This window comes from Pseudopipra pipra, chromosome 26 (assembly GCF_036250125.1).
Source record: "Pseudopipra pipra isolate bDixPip1 chromosome 26, bDixPip1.hap1, whole genome shotgun sequence".
In the NCBI taxonomy this organism is placed as follows: Eukaryota; Metazoa; Chordata; class Aves; order Passeriformes; family Pipridae; genus Pseudopipra; species Pseudopipra pipra.
The window spans coordinates 996,592-1,013,643 of record NC_087574.1 but is presented as its reverse complement, the minus strand read 5'-3'; the positions used below and the strand labels follow the sequence as shown (position 1 = coordinate 1,013,643).

The window sequence follows — 17,052 nt, the reverse complement described above, 5'->3', positions numbered from 1 at the left end:
AAGCAGAGCAGAGCAAGATGGGTGAGGAGCAGCCTCTCACCCCACCACAGGGGACCAAAGGCATGAACTGGAGGCAAGACCTGGGGGCTGTGTAGAGAGACCCACAGGCTTCTCCTTTTCCCCAGAAGAGCCCTCCAAGAGCAACCAAGGGAGATCCCAGCCTGGCCCAGAGCTCTGGAGACTCCTCAGACAAGCCCCAGCCTTTCCCCACGTTGCACCTTCTGCCCCCTTCCCTCACCCATGGTCAGAACCTTCATGGAACAAAGAAGCTGGTATGGACTGAGAAATCCCCTGGGAGGAGGAGAAGGATGAGGAAAAGCTTCAGACTCACCTTGTTCCCAAGGAGATGGAGGCGAATGGAGTGGATGAGAGAGCAAGGACAAGGGCCTGCTTTTATACTGCTCCTGCACTGCCCCAGGCCCACAGCCACTGCACAGGGCAGTAATTTTCCAACAGACTCATCTCCAAAGCAAACTATCCCACCTAGTGCCACAGGGTGTGTTTTGGTTTCTGTCCCTGCTGCCATTTCATTTCCTCGTTGCTGACAGGCCCATTGGGTCCTGGAGATTCCTTTCATGTCCTGGGATGAGAAGCCCAAGGACTTCTCGTGCAGGAACAAATCCGTACGGGCAGCAATCCAGGCTGAGGTGGAGCCCTGTGGTGTTGGGCACTTGCTCACTCCCTGAGGACTCTGTTGGCTCTTGGGACAGCACTTTCTTCCTCCCCCCTCTCCTCCCCCCCCCAGGCCCTTTGGCTGCACACTTTGCACCCTGAGCTGGATGAGGCACTGGCCCCTTTTGCAGTTCACGCTCTCAGTCCCGTGGCTGCTCCCAATCCTGGGCAGTGCTGCCAACGCAGGGCAGGCTGAGGGCAATGGCCTTTGGGGCTGCCTGGAGCTGTGGGTCTGGGCACAGCCCAGTGCTTGAAAATGGTTTTCCAGGGGCCTGGAATGGAGCTGCCCTTGCTGGAGGGGAATTTGCCCCCGCATGGGACACAAGCCTGCAGACAGCACACACTCCTGGCTTGGCCCAACACCAAAAGGCCAACCCTGAATCAAAGCGTGACTCGCCAGGGGTAGGGAGAGTCCATCCCAGGAAACTTGCCTACTGAAGGCGTTCCCTTGCCCTCCTGGGATGCGCCCCAGCTGCCTCCATGTCTGCAGGGCAGGAAGAGCATCACTGCTTGGTGTAGTGTGAGAGCTGAGTTTGTACCCAGGGCCCTTCTGAGCACATCCCCTCCCTGAGCATCCCCAGGTCTGTTCAGGGTCCTGCCAGGCCTCACTCCCTGCGGAGCTGGGGGAAGTTTCCTTGGCTCCCCAATGGTGCTGGATTTGGTTTCAGGCTGAGGAGGCCCTTGGGGAATGGCAGGGGAGGTGTGCTGAAGCCCTAATGCCAGGAGGAGATGTACCACCTCTGAACCAGGGAAGGGTCCCAGCCTGGAGGGAGCTGTTTTCTACAACTCTCTTTCCCTCCACAGCACATTGGTGAGGGCTCCTCACTGCAGCACAGTCTTCTTGGCCAGGCAGGGGAGGCCTGTGTGTCTGTCCCCTTCCAACATCCAAGTCTCTCCCCACAGCTGACCCTACCCCACGGTCAGATCTCCCAGGAGGAGGTCTGTGGGCTCTAAGGTCTGTAGTTCTGTCCCCAGTCCATCCTGATGCAAGAGGTTCTTCCTTTCCAGGTGCAGGACAGTTCCCCCTGCCTGATCTTGTTCTACTGTGGGGAAGATCCAGATGTTCCAAGGACTTTCAGGAGCTTGAATTCCTGACAGAAAGTCCTGACAGTAAAGAATAAGAACAAGAAGCCTTTGAGTATCTCCAGCTTTCCTGTATCCCTTGCCCTCAGGGAAGGTGCCCTGTTCACCACTGGGCCTGCCTTTGGCCAAGCCCCTCTTTGCTGATGACTTGCCTGGAGAAGACCTTCTTGTTGCCCTCCATGTGCTTGGTCGGATTCAATCAGTGCCAGGTGGGCTTTGGCTTTCCTAACCCCACCCTGGATTCTCAGCCTGTCAAACCTCCTCCCCAGAGCAAAGGGCACCAAGAGGAAGAGCCCTGGAACCACTGGCACAGCCTGGCTGCCTGGAGGTGCCACAGCTCGTGATGTGTGGGGAGAGGTGAGAGAGAGGGAAGAGAGAGAAGTGAGTGACATGTCCCCAAAACACAGCTTTTGGATGCTCTTCTGAACGTGTGCAGTGAGGGACAGACCTGGGCCTCTTCCTGCAAAGGGTATTGCAAAGAGTTGCTTTTCACTGCCCCAAGACAACACCTCCGGCACTGAGGAGACAACTTCTGCCTCCACTGACAGGATTCTGCCTGGGACATCCTTTGGCTTCCCAGCACAGGACATGAAAGGATCCTGCAAAGCAGGACAGGAATGCCAGAAATGAGGAAATGAAATGGCAGCGTAGATGGAAACAAAACCTGAATCTGTGCCATTGCACTGGATAGTTTGCTTTGGAGATGAGTCTGTTGGAAAATTACTGCCCTGGTGCAGCGACTGTGGGCCTGGGGCAGTGCAGGAGCAGTATAAAAGCAGGCTCTTCTCCCTACTCCCACATTCCCTCCACTCGCCTCCATCTCCTTGGGAACAAGGTGAGTTTGAAGCCCATTCTCCATTTTCTCCTCTGGCATTTCACAGCACAGACCTGTCACTTTGTCCCGTGGGGGGTCTTGGAAGTGCTTGTGGTGGGGGAGGGAAAGAAGGAGGGTGTGTAACTGCTGAGTCTTGGCCAAAGCGTCCCCACAGCTCTGGGCTAGTTGGGGCCCTTGCTGGGCTTGACCTGCTGCTGGGCTTTGTCTGAGGGGAAGAACTTGTGAGCCTCCATCAACAGCCTTCAGCTCTCCTTTCCAACTCAGGCCTTGGGTCCCCTGTGGTGGGGTGAGAGGCTGCTCCTCACCCATCTACCCTGCTCTGCTTCCCCTGCCCTCTGTCCCAGGTGCAGCTCCAGCCCCAGACATGTCCTGCTACACCCCGTGCCGGCCCTGCCAGCCCTGCGGCCCGACCCCGCTGGCCAACAGCTGCAATGAGCCCTGTGTCAGGCAGTGCCAGGACTCCAATGTCTTCATCCAGCCCTCCCCCGTGGTGGTGACCCTGCCCGGGCCCATCCTCAGCTCCTTCCCACAGAACACCGCCGTGGGATCCTCCACCTCCGCTGCCGTTGGCAGCATCCTCAGCTCTCAGGGAGTGCCCATCAACTCCGGGGGCTTTGGCCTCTCTGGCCTGGGCAGTGGCCTCTGTGGCAGGAGCTGCTTCCCCTGCTAAAGCTGCTGCCCATGGCCCTGGCAAGGAACCAGGGACACACAGGATGGAACCGCCCTGGGGACGCAGCATCAGCTTCTGCTTCCAGAGCGGCTGAGTGAGCCCAGCAGCCCTTGCAGAAGGACGAGGCCAGCCTGGGCTCTGGGCAAGCACGGCCCAGCCCTGCCTCTGCCCTCTGCCACTCTCTTTTCCCTCCTGTGTCCTTGTTCCATTGTGCTCCCATGGGCTCTCAGCCCCACAGAACCAGCCTGGGGAGGACCTGCTGGCCCTGTTCCCTCTCTGGATCAGTAAGGTAGTCACCTGGTTTGGTGTCCACTGCAATGACTCTGGCTGTTGTTTTTCTCCGGTGCTCCTTGTACTGGGACCTCTACTTGGATCAAATTCATTTTCCTGGTTTGACTTATTAAAGATTTTCTGCATTGCAATCCCTGTCTTTGTCCCATCATTTCACCTTCAAATCCTCTCCTGACTTGCCCAGAAAGAGACTCGCTGCTTGGGGCTGGTTTTGGGAGAGGCTTGTTGGGGTTGGTTGTGCTCAGCCTCTGTTGGGTGTTAATACAGGCTGACTTTGAGTATTCTTAGTCACGTGTTAAATAACTCTGTTTTTTAACCTTCTCTACTTAACTGGGGCTGGAGAGCATGACAAGATGCTCTCCAGTGACTATAACTATGAGAAAAATGATTTTCAGTCTCCCCCTAAAGATTTTTTTTACCTACACTCAGGAAGTCCCAGGTCCTCAGGCTCTCCCAGGAAGGCCTGGGCACAGACAGGGAATGAGCAGGGCAAGGGGGAGATGCACGGGCTGGGGACCTGTGTGGGTGCGTTTAACCCAGTCAGCACTGAGCACCGAGCAGCTCTGCTCTAGATCACTGTCCGAGTGGGATGGGGGAGAACTGGGAGAGCAGGAGAGTGAGATACCCTGGGTGGAAGTTCAGGACAGTTTAAGAAGGAATGGGCCAAAAGAGAAAAAAAAAAGTGGTTCAAAGGCAATCACACCGTACCTGGCACCAGCAGCCCAGTGCCCAGGCAGTGTCCAAGAACGGCTCCATTGGGAAAATGCCCAGAGCTTTATTGCTGAGCGTGGTGTGATATGTGCCAAGGGCAGTGGTGGAGTCACCGTCCCTGGAGGGACTTAAAAGACGTGTAAATGGGACACCTGGGGACAGGGTCTAGTGTTGAGCTTGGCAGTGCTGGGTTAATGGTTGGACTCCTTGGTCTTAGAGAGATTCTCCAACATAAAGATTCTGTGATTCTGTGATTCCATATGACAGAAAATAGCCCTTTGGTCAGCTGAGGTCGTCTGTCCTGTCTGCTCTGAAGACAGTGACCTCAATCCCAGCCAGTGCCAGCATATCCTGGTTCCCTCATTCCCTCTCCTGTTGTCCTCTGAAGCCATTTTGTGCTTGAGCCCCTCCCACGGAGCGATGGCAGACGGGGGAAGAGGAACAGATGCTTCTCCAATCTTTTCCTTTCTGCTCCCGTGGTCTTCCCAGGAGTTTATTGGGCTTCTGTTCTCCCAAGGCCTTCCAGAGCCCAGGCTTCTCAACCAATGTCACAGTGGCCACATGTCCCTTCTGCAGCACAAGCACTGAGGCCAAGGGGCATTTTGGCTGAATGTACGGCGTTTTGGGTCAAGGGATCAAGGTCTGAGTGGAAACCAGTGATGACTGGTGTCCTCCAGGTGTCCATTCTGGAACCAATGCTGTTTGGTATGTTCACCCATGACATAGATAGTGGGACTGGGTGCACCATCATAGCCCTTTGTGATATGGTTTATTTGGCTTAGGGGTTTTGGGTCAAGGGATGGACGTGGTGATCTTGAAGGTTTTTTCCAACCTTAATGATCCTGTGATTCTCAGCAATGACCCCAAGCTGAGGGGAGCAATAGCTACACCTGAGGAAAGGGTTCCAATCCAGAGGGATGTTGGGAGACTAGAGGAATGATCCCAGGTGGAACTTGGAAACTTCAACAAGTCCAAGGTCCTGCAACTACTTTGAGACAATCCTCAATATCAACAGAGACAGCGGGGTGGATGGATGGAGAGCTGTCCTGCAGAGAAGGGCTGCAAAAATGATCACACAGATAAACCAACCCTGCTATGGAGAAAGGCTGAAGGAGCTGAGGCTTTTAAGGCAGGAGAAGAGCAGCTCTGGGAAGATCTTAATGTGGCCTTCCAATATGTCAAGGGGGTGTATAAGGAGGTTGGAGAGAGACATTAATTATATGGAGACCTGTAGTGAGAGGACAAGCAACAATGGTTTTAAACTGAAATGGGGGAGATGGAATTGAGATATCCCTGCCTATGACAGGAGGGTTGGATTGGATGGCCTTTAATGGCCTCTGCCAACAAAAATCAATCGATGATTCCATGATCCCGTGGGTGTGTGAGAAGGCAGCCCCTGCACTGTGTGGTTCTCTTTGAGAATCCTGTGATTAGGAAAGGTTCTCCTGCAGTCTGAGGAGAAGCTGGTGCCTGTGTCGGGTCAGTAAGACATTCAATGCTGAGAACTTGTGTCACAGAGTGGAGCTTAGGGAGGAAAAGGAAAAGATGTGCAAACATCTGGTTGTCAGTGGCCAGTGGAGGGTAATTGTGTCCTGAGGCAAAGAGGCAGAAATTCAGACACCAGAGGGTCACTCCACACAGGACAGAGCTCACTCAGGGCCAGCCTGACAAATGGTGCAAAACCATCCCCAAGAAGCCCCTCCCAGAAACCCCCTGGGGCAACATCTGTGCCTTGGGAGAGTGTCTGCAGGGGAAAGGATGACACGGAGGCGTGGGCTGGGATGCAGCAGAATTTAATGAGTCAAGGGAGGGAAGAGAGGTGGATCCAAGGGGAGAGCCCAGAGCAGGGAGCAGCTTTAGCAGGGGAAGCAGCTCCTGCCACAGAGGCCACTGCCCAGGCCAGAGAGGCCAAAGCCCCCGGAGTTGATGGGCACTCCCTGAGAGCTGAGGATGCTGCCAACGGCAGCGGAGGTGGAGGATCCCACGGCGGTGTTCTGTGGGAAGGAGCTGAGGATGGGCCCGGGCAGGGTCACCACCACGGGGGAGGGCTGGATGAAGACATTGGAGTCCTGGCACTGCCTGACACAGGGCTCATTGCAGCTGTTGGCCAGCGGGGTCGGGCCGCAGGGCTGGCAGGGCCGGCACGGGGTGTAGCAGGACATGTCTGGGGCTGGAGCTGCACCTGGGACAGAGGGCAGGGGAAGCAGATCAGGGTAGATGGGTGAGAAGCAGCCTGTCACCCCACCATTAGATTGACCCTCTTTTGCTCAGCCCAAAAGACTCCTCAAGTCATGATGAAGTCCATGGAGATCCCCACCTAACCAGTAGCTCAAGAGACACCTCACACAAGCCCCGGTCTCTCCCTATGCCACATCTTCTGCCTCCTTCCCTCACCCACGGTAAGAAGTCCCAGTACCCAGCCAGAGATAATGTATGTGCTTTGAAATGCAGCACAAGGATCAAGAGGAGGAGAAAGCTCTCCAAACACACCTTACTGCCAAGGAGATGGAGTTGAGAGGAGTGGATGAGAGAGTGAGGACAAGGGCGTGCTTTTATTCTTCTCCTGCACTGCCCCAGGCCCACAGTCACTGCACAGGGCAGTAATTTTCCAGCAGACTCACCTCCAAAGCAAACTATCCCACCTAATGCCACAGGCTGTGTTTTGGCTTCTGTCAATGTTACCATTTCATTTCCTCATTTCTGACATTTCCACCGGGTGATGGAGATTCCTTTTATGTAGTGGTACAAGAAACTCAAGGATTTTTGTTGCAGGAACATGAGCAATGGTTGGACTCAATGATCTTAAGAGTCTTTTCCAGTCATATTTTGTCTCTGATTCAATAATTCAATGATTATGGGCAGGAATCAAGTCTCAAGTAGAACCCTGTGCTGTTGGGTACCTCCACACTACCTTGGATCTAAGGACAGTGCCTTCTTCCTCCCTCTCTCCTCACCCCACAATGCACTTTAGTTGAAGGCTTTGCACCCTGACCTGGATGACACACAAGCACAGGACACTTTTCCAATACACATAGTCAGTCCTGAGACACTCCTGACCTTTGGAAGTGCTGCCAAGCACCGATTTTCTCATGGAGCTGCCCTTGCTGGGGGGGAATTTGCCCCCCCATGGGACACAAGCCTGCAGACAGCACACACTCCTGGCTTGGCCAACACCAAAAGGCCAACCCTGAATCAAAGCGTGACTCGCCAGGGGTAGGGAGAGTCCATCCCAGGAAAGTTGCCTACTGAAGGCATTCCTTTGCCTTCCTGGGATGCGTCCCAGCTGCCTCCATGTCTGCAGGGCAGGAAGAGCATCACTGCTTGGCGTAGTGTGAGAGCTGGGTTTGTACCTGGGCCCTTCTGGGCACGTCCCCTCCCTGAGCATCCCCAGGCACGTGGAACTGCAGTTTCCCTGCAGCTCTCACGTGTTGGGGACATGAAGAAGGTTTTCCTGCCCGTCCAGTGGTGCTGGGTTGGGTTGTTCTCTAGGCTGAGGAAGCTTCTGGGTCGTGGGAAAGGGCCAATGCCCAGCAGAAGACACAGAGATTGGGAGCCAGGGATGAATCCCAGCCAGTGGACAGGTGCTTTGAAAAACCCCTTCTTTCATCTCCTGAGCATCCAGGAGAGCTCCCCTCCACAGCCTGGTCTCTTTGACCAGAAAGATGAGGCCTCTGTGTCCATTTCCTCCCCCCATCAGTGTCTCCTCTCGTTTTCCTTTGTTTTGCCTGGACCTTTCATGAACTTTGACCTCTTGAAGTGCCAAAGGTGCTGCTGGTTTTTCGACCTTTTTTCTGCTTCACGGGTACCTCCTTAGCATCCCCTTTACCAGATTCCCATCTCCACTGGATAGGACTCAGGAGAGTCTGGCTCTGAGTTCTGGACTCCCTCCCAGCAGCTCTTTTTCCCATTCCTGGGAAGTGTGCCCAGATGCCCTCTCTCCTCCAGGGGGATAGGCCCACCTCGGGCAGCCCCTCCTGTCCCAGGGGCTCCAGTCACTCCCTGGGCTCTGAGGCCCTTTGCTGGACTGGTACCAGTATGTCTGTGCCTCTCTCACACCGGGCAGCTGCTCTTGGTGGCAGCTGTTTCCTGAGCACCGTGGAGCAGAGAAGAGGGGTCCCATTCCACAGGCTGATGGCAAACCCCATCCTAAGGCCACCCAGGATGCTGTTGGATGCCATTTCCACCAGGGCTCAAGGCTGTATCCTGGTGCCCCCCAGGACCCACGTCCTCTGGTGCAAAGCTCTGTGGCTGCCCCTCAGCCCCAGCCCAGGGTGGGGCAGGAGTTTGTCCCTCCAGCCCTGCAGGACTTTGCACAAGGGAGTTAAACACTGCTGGCCCCAGCCTGGAGCCTGTGGAGCCCCAGCGGGGAGTGTCTGCCAGCTGGACTTTGTGTCCCTCCTGCCAGCCCCTGGAGACCTGCAGCCATGCCCCGTTTCAGAAGTCAGGATGCTCGTTGTCTTTCTCCCGGTGCTCAGCTGCATTCCCTGAGTGCCAGCACTTCCAAAGGGGAGCTCAGGGAGGCCACTCCCTGACACCAGCACTCGTGTGCCCATCACCAGGTCACACACACTCATGTTGGCCAGGCTGTTTAAAGGTTCCCACACCTGAGCCTGCTCTGCTCTGGGAAGTCTTCCCTGCTCCACACCTTGTGAGGAATAGCAGGAGCCTGACCCTGAGACAGCAAATCTTGCCAGTAAAGACCATGGCCCAGCAGCCCTGGAGTACCTGACCCTTTCCTCCAAGCCCTGCACGCAGTGAAGCTGCCCCAGGCAGCCCTGGCTCAAGCCTCCCTTTGGCTGCTGCCCTGTGGGGAAGATCTTGTTTCCCTCCGCAGGCTTTGCTGATTCAACTCCAGGTGGGCTTTGGCTTTCCTGACCCAAGCCTGGAACACTCAGACAGCCTGGCAAAGGTTCTCTGTGAACCAAGGGCGTGAGGAGGGAGAGAGAGGAAAGCATTTGCCTGGAGCAGCAGTGGCCAGTGAGCACTGGAGTGAGCTGAGAGGGAGGAGAGAGAAGCCCGTGGGATGTACTGTGGGAAGAGGAGCCTTTGGGTGCTCTGCTGCTCTGGGCAGTGCAGGGCAGGGCTGGGCCTCTCCCTGCAGGTCAGTGCCCTGAGCCAACATCCCCTGCCTGCACGGGACCCTCCAGCACGTGGGGGCACATCTTCTACCTGCAGGGACACATTCTGATCCAGGGGATCCTTAGGCCTGTCAAGGCAGCACATGAAAAAAGCTACAGCACAGAGCAAGCCCATCAGAAATGAGGAAATGAGGTGGCAGCATTGCTGGAAACCAGAACACCGTGTGGCATTAGGTGGGATGCTTTGCTTTGGAGGTGAATGTGCTGGAAAATTGCTGTCCTTGTGCCGTGACTGTGGGCCTGGGGCAGGGCAGGAGCAGCATAAAAGCAGGACCTTCTCCTCACTGTCACATTCACTCCACTCGCTTCCAGCTCCTTGGGATCCAGGTGAATCTGAAGCCCTTTCTTTTCCTCCTCCTTTGGAGTTTCTAAGTCTATCCTGTCCTTTTGGTCTCATTTGGGTTCTGAGAACTGCCTGTCATGGGAGAGGGAAGGGGGCAGAAGGTGTGCCCGGGGAGAGGCTGGGTTTTGGCTGAGGTGTCTCCTGAGCCATAGTCCACACGGAGAAGTCCCTGAGCTTGGTCTCTCTTGGGGCTTCAGGGGCTGAGGGGAAAGTGATGCTGGTGGGCCTCTCTAAGCAGCCTCGTGCTCTCTTCTCCTTCTTTTGTCTTTTTTTCGTCATGGTGGGCCAAGAGACTCCCCTCACTCACCCCTGTGCCCTGCCTCCCCCGCCCTCTGTCCCAGGTGCAGCTCCAGCCCCAGACATGTCCTGCTACACCCCGTGCCGGCCCTGCCAGCCCTGCGGCCCGACCCCGCTGGCCAACAGCTGCAATGAGCCCTGTGTCAGGCAGTGCCAGGACTCCAATGTCTTCATCCAGCCCTCCCCCGTGGTGGTGACCCTGCCTGGGCCCATCCTCAGCTCCTTCCCACAGAACACCGCCGTGGGATCCTCCACCTCCGCTGCCGTTGGCAGCATCCTCAGCTCTCAGGGAGTGCCCATCAACTCCGGGGGCTTTGGCCTCTCTGGCCTGGGCAGTGGCCTCTGTGGCAGGAGCTGCTTCCCCTGCTGAAGCTGCTGGCCCTGGCCCTGCAAGGAACCCAGGGACACACAGGATGGTACAAACCCAGGGATAGAGCATCAGTGCTCTCTTCACTGGGATCTCCACTCAGAGTGACTTCTTTCTAATCTTTGGACTCATTAAAGTTCTCCTGCATCTCAGCCCATGCCTCTGTGTCATCCTTTCCCCTGCAGATCCTCATCCAACATGGCCAGGGAGAGAGGTGTTGCTGTGTGGTTCTGGGAGGGGGTCATTAGGGATGGTATTGCCATGGTTGTCAGCATAGCATTGATTACGTTAACACAGCACTGATTAGTCATATTTGGGGTCACCTTTCTGAATTTCTCTGCCTCTCTGTACCCGGAAGAATTACCTGACACTGTGCAATGACCACATCTACTCCACAAATTATTTTAGTTATCCCATCAGAGCATTCTCTTCTCTCTTCTCAGCAAACCCTGTGTCCTCAGCCTCTCATCCCCAGGAAAGTGTTCCAGCCCACTCACCATCCTGGCCAGTGTATTTCATATATTTGGCTTCTCTTGGTTGAGCTTTTCCTTGCACTCCCCTCCAACAGGCAGCACAACATGCCAGGTGCCATCTGAGCAGTGCTGAGCAGAGGGGGATCTTTGCTGCCATCAGTGTCCTGGCTGTGGTCCTGCTCGGAAAGCCCCGGATGTTGGTGTCAGTCTTTGTGTCCAGGGACAGCCCCGGGAGTTGTGCCTGTTTTGATGATGTTACCACAAAAGCACCTTCTCTGGGCCCAGCTTTTCAGAGATGGAATGATGTGACAGGGTTGGCTACGGCACAGCCAACTTCCCATCTGGCCTCTGGATGGACATATGTCATCATGCCCAGCTGTGTCCTGCAGCAGTGCAGAATCTCCTCTTCATCATGTGCAAACTTCCCTGCAGCCTGGGCTGCTGTCACTGCCCTGCTCTGGAGAGCTCCTGGAAAGCCCTTGGAGACACTCAGCCCACACCCCCTTCATCTCTCCTTCCTCTGTGCTTCTCCCTGCCTCTTCCTCTCCAGAAATTTTCCCACAAAAATTGCACTGAGGAAATCCACAGTATCAGAACAGTCTGGGAGAACAAAGGACTGAGAGCAGACCTTTAAAAGAGACATGGGATACTGGAGATTTAAAAATTGGACATGAGCCAGCAATGTGCACTTTCAGGCCAGAAATTCAATCATGCCCTAGGCTGCACCAACACAAACATGGCCAGCACGTCAAGGGAGGGGAATCTTGGCTTCTTATCTGCTCTTGTTTGACCTCCCCTGCAGCTTTGTGTCCAGTCTGGAGTCCTCAGGTCAAAACAAACATGGACCTGTTAGAGCAGCTCTGGAGAAGGGCTGCAAACATGATCACATGGATACATCACACCTTCTGTGGAAAAAGGCCGAGGCAGTTGAGGTTCTTCAGGCAGGAGAAAGAGCTGCTCTGGGGAGATCTTATTGCAACCTTTGAGTACGTAAAGGGGATGTATAATGAAGTCAGAGAAAGACGTTTTCTCAAGGCCTGCAGTGATTGCAAAAGGAACAACAGTTTTACATTGAAATAGGGTAGAAATAAGGAAGAAATTACTGAAGATGAGTGTGATGAGACTCTGGAAAAGGTTGCCCGGAGAATGATGGGGTGTCCCATCTGGAGAAGTGTTTCAAGGTCAGGTGCGATCGAACTTGGAGTAATGTGATGGAGCAACAGATATCCCTGCCCATGGCAGGAGGGTTGGATTGGATGGCCTTTAATGGTCTCTGCCAACAAAAATCAATCGATGATTCCATGATCCTGTGGGTGTGTGAGAAGGCAGCCCCTGCACTGTGTGGTTCTCTTTGAGAATCCTGTGATTAGGAAAGGTTCTCCTGCAGTCTGAGGAGAAGCTGGTGCCTGTGTCGGGTCAGTAAGACATTCAATGCTGAGAACTTGTGTCACAGAGTGGAGCTTAGGGAGGAAAAGGAAAAGATGTGCAAACATCTGGTTGTCAGTGGCCAGTGGAGGGTAATTGTGTCCTGAGGCAAAGAGGCAGAAATAAAGACACCAGAGGGTCACTCCACACAGGACAGAGCTCACTCAGGGCCAGCCTGACAAATGGTGCAAAACCATCCCCAAGAAGCCCCTCCCAGAAACCCCCTGGGGCAACATCTGTGCCTTGGGAGAGTGTCTGCAGGGGAAAGGATGACACGGAGGCGTGGGCTGGGATGCAGCAGAATTTAATGAGTCAAGGGAGGGAAGAGAGGTGGATCCAAGGGGAGAGCCCAGAGCAGGGAGCAGCTTTAGCAGGGGAAGCAGCTCCTGCCACAGAGGCCACTGCCCAGGCCAGAGAGGCCAAAGCCCCCGGAGTTGATGGGCACTCCCTGAGAGCTGAGGATGCTGCCAACGGCAGCGGAGGTGGAGGATCCCACGGCGGTGTTCTGTGGGAAGGAGCTGAGGATGGGCCCGGGCAGGGTCACCACCACGGGGGAGGGCTGGATGGCCACGGTGGAGTCCTGGCACTGCCTGACACAGGGCTCATTGCAGCTGTTGGCCAGCGGGGTCGGGCCGCAGGGCTGGCAGGGCAGGCACGGGGTGTAGCAGGACATGTCTGGGGCTGGAGCTGCACCTGGGACAGAAGGTGGGGGAGGCAAAGCATGAGAGGTTTTTATGAGCAGCATGTCACCCCACTGTGACTCAGAGTCTTCCCCTCAGCTCACATGAACTCCACTAGCAGCAGCATTGCCCACCAATCCAATCCCCACACAGCCCATAGCTCAGGAGGCATCTGAGCCAAACCCCAGCCTCTCTCCATACCACACCTTCGGCCCCCTTCCCTCTGCCATGACCAACAGTTCCATGAAACCAGGTGGTGCAAAGAGGTTGGAATGTGCTCAGAAATCCCAGAGTAGGGACTGGAGGAGGAAAACAAGCAAAAGCTTCCAACTCTCCTTATGCCCATGTCTTGTTTCCGTGATATGTTAACCAATGACACAATGTAGGACAAAGGGTCAGGTATGCTCTGAGATATTCAAAAGGAGGAATAGGCTGAGGAGAAAGGGCTCAAAACTCACCTTGTTCCCAATGAGATGGAGGCAAAGGAGTGGATGAGAGAGTGAGGAGAAGAGCTCACTTTTATACAGCTCCTGCACTGCCCCAGGCCCACAGTCACTGCACAAGGGCAGCAATTTTCCAATAGACTCACCTCCAAAAATACCCAACCTTATGCCACAGGTGGTGTTTTGGTTTCTGTCAACGCTGCCATCTCATTTCCTCATTTCTGACATGACCATGAGGATCCACAGAGGATCTTTTGAAGTATTGGCATGAAAGGCCTGAGGATTTCCTGAGCAGGATCGTGTCAGCACAGGCAGAAGATGTGCCCCCACGTGCTGGAGGGGTCTGTGCAGGCAGAGGACGAGGCTGTGGGGAAATATGGTGAGGTTTTTTGAAACCCCTCAGAGGGATCATGTCTTCCCACCAATGCAATCCTCTCCTGAGTCCCCACAGTCTTCTCCTAAGGAGGACATGCTGCAGCCCTCTCCCTCCCTGCCTGCCTCCCTGCTCAGGCCAGCACTCACTGCACTTTGCCTCTATAGGCTGGCAGGTTATGTTGCTGCTTTCAAATGGCTTTGTCCAAGGAAATCTTCTCCTTCTGGGAATACAATTCTTGGTTTTTTGGCACAGTTGTCTGCTCTCATTGCAGGCTCTGGGGCTCCCCACCAGTGCTGTCAGCAGGGTTGTGGAAGGAGATTTTTGCCCTCCCTGACCACATGGTTCCTCAAGAAGCCCTGTGGAGTTGTGTCCCACCATCCTCACTGTCAGAGGGGTCTGTTGGGTCTCAGGACAGTTCCTTGTTCCTTCCCTCTCCTCACCCCACGATGCACTTTGGCTGCACATTTTACACTCTGACCTGGATGACACACAAGCACAGGACACTTTTCCAGGACACACTGTCAGTCCTGAGGACACTCCTGACCTGTGGAAGTGCTGCCAAGCATCCACTTGCCTGGGGCAAGGATGCAGCTGCCCTTGCTGGAGGGGAATTCTGCCCCACATGGGACACAAACCTGCAGACAGCACACACTCCTGGCTTGGCCTCGGTCCAAAAGGCCACTCCAAAATTAGGGCTTGACTCACCATGGATTGGGAGAGTCTATGAGACTATCCCAGGCAATTTGCCTACTGAAGGCATTCCCTTGCCCTCCTGGGATGCGTCCCAGCTGCCTCCATGTCTGCAGGGCAGGAAGAGCATCACTGCTTGGTGTAGTGTGAGAGCTGGGTTTGTACCCGGGGCCCTTCTGGGCATGTCCCCTCCCTGAGCATCCCCAGGCACGTGGAGCTGCAGGGTCTTGCCAGGCCTCAATCCTTTGGGCAGCTCCATTCCTTTCCCAGGAAAACCATCTTGGAGCCCAGAGCCACAGCTCCAGGCACCCAAAGGCCATTGCCCTCAGCCTGCCCCGCTTGGCAGCGCTGCCACAGCTCAGGGCTGTTCTCAGGACTGACAGTGTGTCCTGGAAAAGTGCCCTGTGCTTGTGTGCCCTGTGCAAAGTGTGCAGCCAAAGGGCATCGTGGGGTGAGGAGAGGGACAGGAAGAAGGTGCTGCCCTGAGACCCAACACATCCCTCAGGGAGTGAGAGGAGAGGAACCCAAGTCCACAGGGCTTGCTGAGGACTCAGGGGTTTGGAAGAGGACAGTATTCTCCTTCCACAACCCTGCTGACAGCACTGGTGGGGAGCCCCAGAGCCTGCAATGAGAGCAGACAACTGTGCCAAAAAACCAAGAATTGTATTCCCAGAAGGAGAAGATTTCCTTGGACAAAGCCATTTGAAAGCAGCAACATAACCTGCCAGCCTATAGAGGCAAAGTGCAGTGAGTGCTGGCCTGAGCAGGGAGGCAGGCAGGGAGGGAGAGGGCTGCAGCATGTCCTCCTTAGGAGAAGACTGGGGACTCAGGAGAGGATTGCATTGGTGGGAAGACATGATCCCTCTGAGGGGTTTCAAAAAACCTCACCATATTTCCCCACAGCCTCGTCCTCTGCCTGCACAGACCCCTCCAGCACGTGGGGGCACATCTTCTGCCTGTGCTGACACGATCCTGCTCAGGAAATCCTCAGGCCTTTCATGCCAATACTTCAAAAGATCCTCTGTGGATCCTCATGGTCATGTCAGAAATGAGGAAATGAGATGGCAGCGTTGACAGAAACCAAAACACCACCTGTGGCATAAGGTTGGGTATTTTTGGAGGTGAGTCTATTGGAAAATTGCTGCCCTTGTGCAGTGACTGTGGGCCTGGGGCAGTGCAGGAGCTGTATAAAAGTGAGCTCTTCTCCTCACTCTCTCATCCACTCCTTTGCCTCCATCTCATTGGGAACAAGGTGAGTTTTGAGCCCTTTCTCCTCAGCCTATTCCTCCTTTTGAATATCTCAGAGCATACCTGACCCTTTGTCCTACATTGTGTCATTGGTTAACATATCAATCTCTGGGTCGGGCCCAGAGAGTGCTGGTGAATGGAGCTGCATCCAGCTGGCGGCCGGTCACCAGTGGTGTTCCCCAGGGATCAGTGTTGGGCCCAGTCCTGTTTAACATCTTTATAGATGATTTAGATGAGGGGATTGAGTGTATCATCAGCAAATTTGCTGATGACACTAAATTGGGAGGGAGTGTCGACCTGCTGGAAGGCAGGAGGGCTCTGCAGAGGGATCTGGATAGACTTGAGAGATGGGCTGATTCCAATGGGATGAAGTTCAATAAAGCCAAGTGCCGGGTCCTGCACTTTGGCCACAACAACCCCATGCAGCGCTACAGGCTGGGCACAGAGTGGCTGAAGAGCAGCCAGGCAGAAAGGGACCTGGGGGTACTAATTGACAGGAAGCTCAACATGAGCCAACAGTGTGCCCAGGTGGCCAAGAAGGCCAATGGGATCTTGTCCTGTATCAAAAATAGCGTGGCCAGCAGGAGCAGGGAAGTGATCCTTCCCCTGTACTCTGCGTTGGTGAGGCCACACCTTGAGTATTGTGTTCAGTTCTGGGCCCCTCAGTTCAGAAAGGATATTGAGGTGCTGGAGCGGGTCCAGAGAAGAGCAACAAGGCTGGTGAAGGGACTGGAGCATAAGTCCTATGGGGAGAGGCTGAGGGAGCTGGGGTTGTTTAGCCTGGAGAAGAGGAGGCTCAGAGGTGACCTCATCACCGTCTATAACTACCTGAAGGGAAGTTCTAGCCAGGTGGGGGTTGGTCTCTTCTCTCAGGCACTCAGCAATAGGACAAGGGGGCACGGGCTTAAGCTCCGCCAGGGGAAATTTAAGTTGGATATCAGGAGAAAATTCTTTACAGAGAGAGTGATCAGGCATTGGAATGGGCTGCCCAGAGAGGTGGTGGATTCACCATCCCTGGAGATTTTTAAACGCAGATTGGACGTGGCACTGAGTGCCATGATCTAGTAAATGGACTGGATTTGGACCAAGGGTTGGACTCGATGATCTCGGAGGTCTTTTCCAACCCAATCGATTCTATGATTCTATGATCACGGAAACAAGACATGGGCATAAGGAGAGTTGGAAGCTTTTGCTTGTTTTCCTCCTCCAGTCCCTACTCTGGGATTTCTGAGCACATTCCAACCTCTTTGCACCACCTGGTTTCATGGAACTGTTGGTCATGGCAGAGGGAAGGGGGCCGAAGGTGTGGT

At 54.7% G+C, this 17,052-nt stretch overlaps 4 protein-coding genes across 4 annotated transcripts; 2 read left to right on the top strand and 2 right to left on the bottom strand.

Moving 5' to 3' along the window:
• Positions 1-21: 21 nt before the first annotated feature.
• On the top strand, positions 22-3,329 carry LOC135403068 (feather keratin 1-like). Its single transcript, XM_064636698.1, has 2 exons — positions 22-272; positions 2,935-3,329. The coding sequence occupies exon 2, from the start codon at positions 2,955-2,957 to the stop codon at positions 3,258-3,260; it is 306 nt and encodes a 101-aa protein (XP_064492768.1). The 5' UTR covers positions 22-272; positions 2,935-2,954; the 3' UTR covers positions 3,261-3,329.
• A 2,688-nt stretch (positions 3,330-6,017) lies between these two features.
• LOC135403070 (feather keratin 1-like) lies at positions 6,018-6,513 on the bottom strand. The gene has a single exon (XM_064636701.1). The coding sequence runs from the start codon at positions 6,422-6,424 to the stop codon at positions 6,119-6,121; it is 306 nt and encodes a 101-aa protein (XP_064492771.1). The 5' UTR covers positions 6,425-6,513; the 3' UTR covers positions 6,018-6,118.
• A 2,999-nt stretch (positions 6,514-9,512) lies between these two features.
• LOC135403007 (feather keratin 1-like) lies at positions 9,513-10,507 on the top strand. Its single transcript, XM_064636615.1, has one exon. It carries the CDS (start codon positions 9,958-9,960, stop codon positions 10,408-10,410), a length of 453 nt encoding a protein of 150 aa, XP_064492685.1. The 5' UTR covers positions 9,513-9,957; the 3' UTR covers positions 10,411-10,507.
• Positions 10,508-12,571: 2,064 nt separating this feature from the next.
• On the bottom strand, positions 12,572-13,213 carry LOC135402992 (feather keratin 1-like). Its single transcript, XM_064636589.1, has one exon. The coding sequence runs from the start codon at positions 13,048-13,050 to the stop codon at positions 12,673-12,675; it is 378 nt and encodes a 125-aa protein (XP_064492659.1). The 5' UTR covers positions 13,051-13,213; the 3' UTR covers positions 12,572-12,672.
• Positions 13,214-17,052: the final 3,839 nt, after the last annotated feature.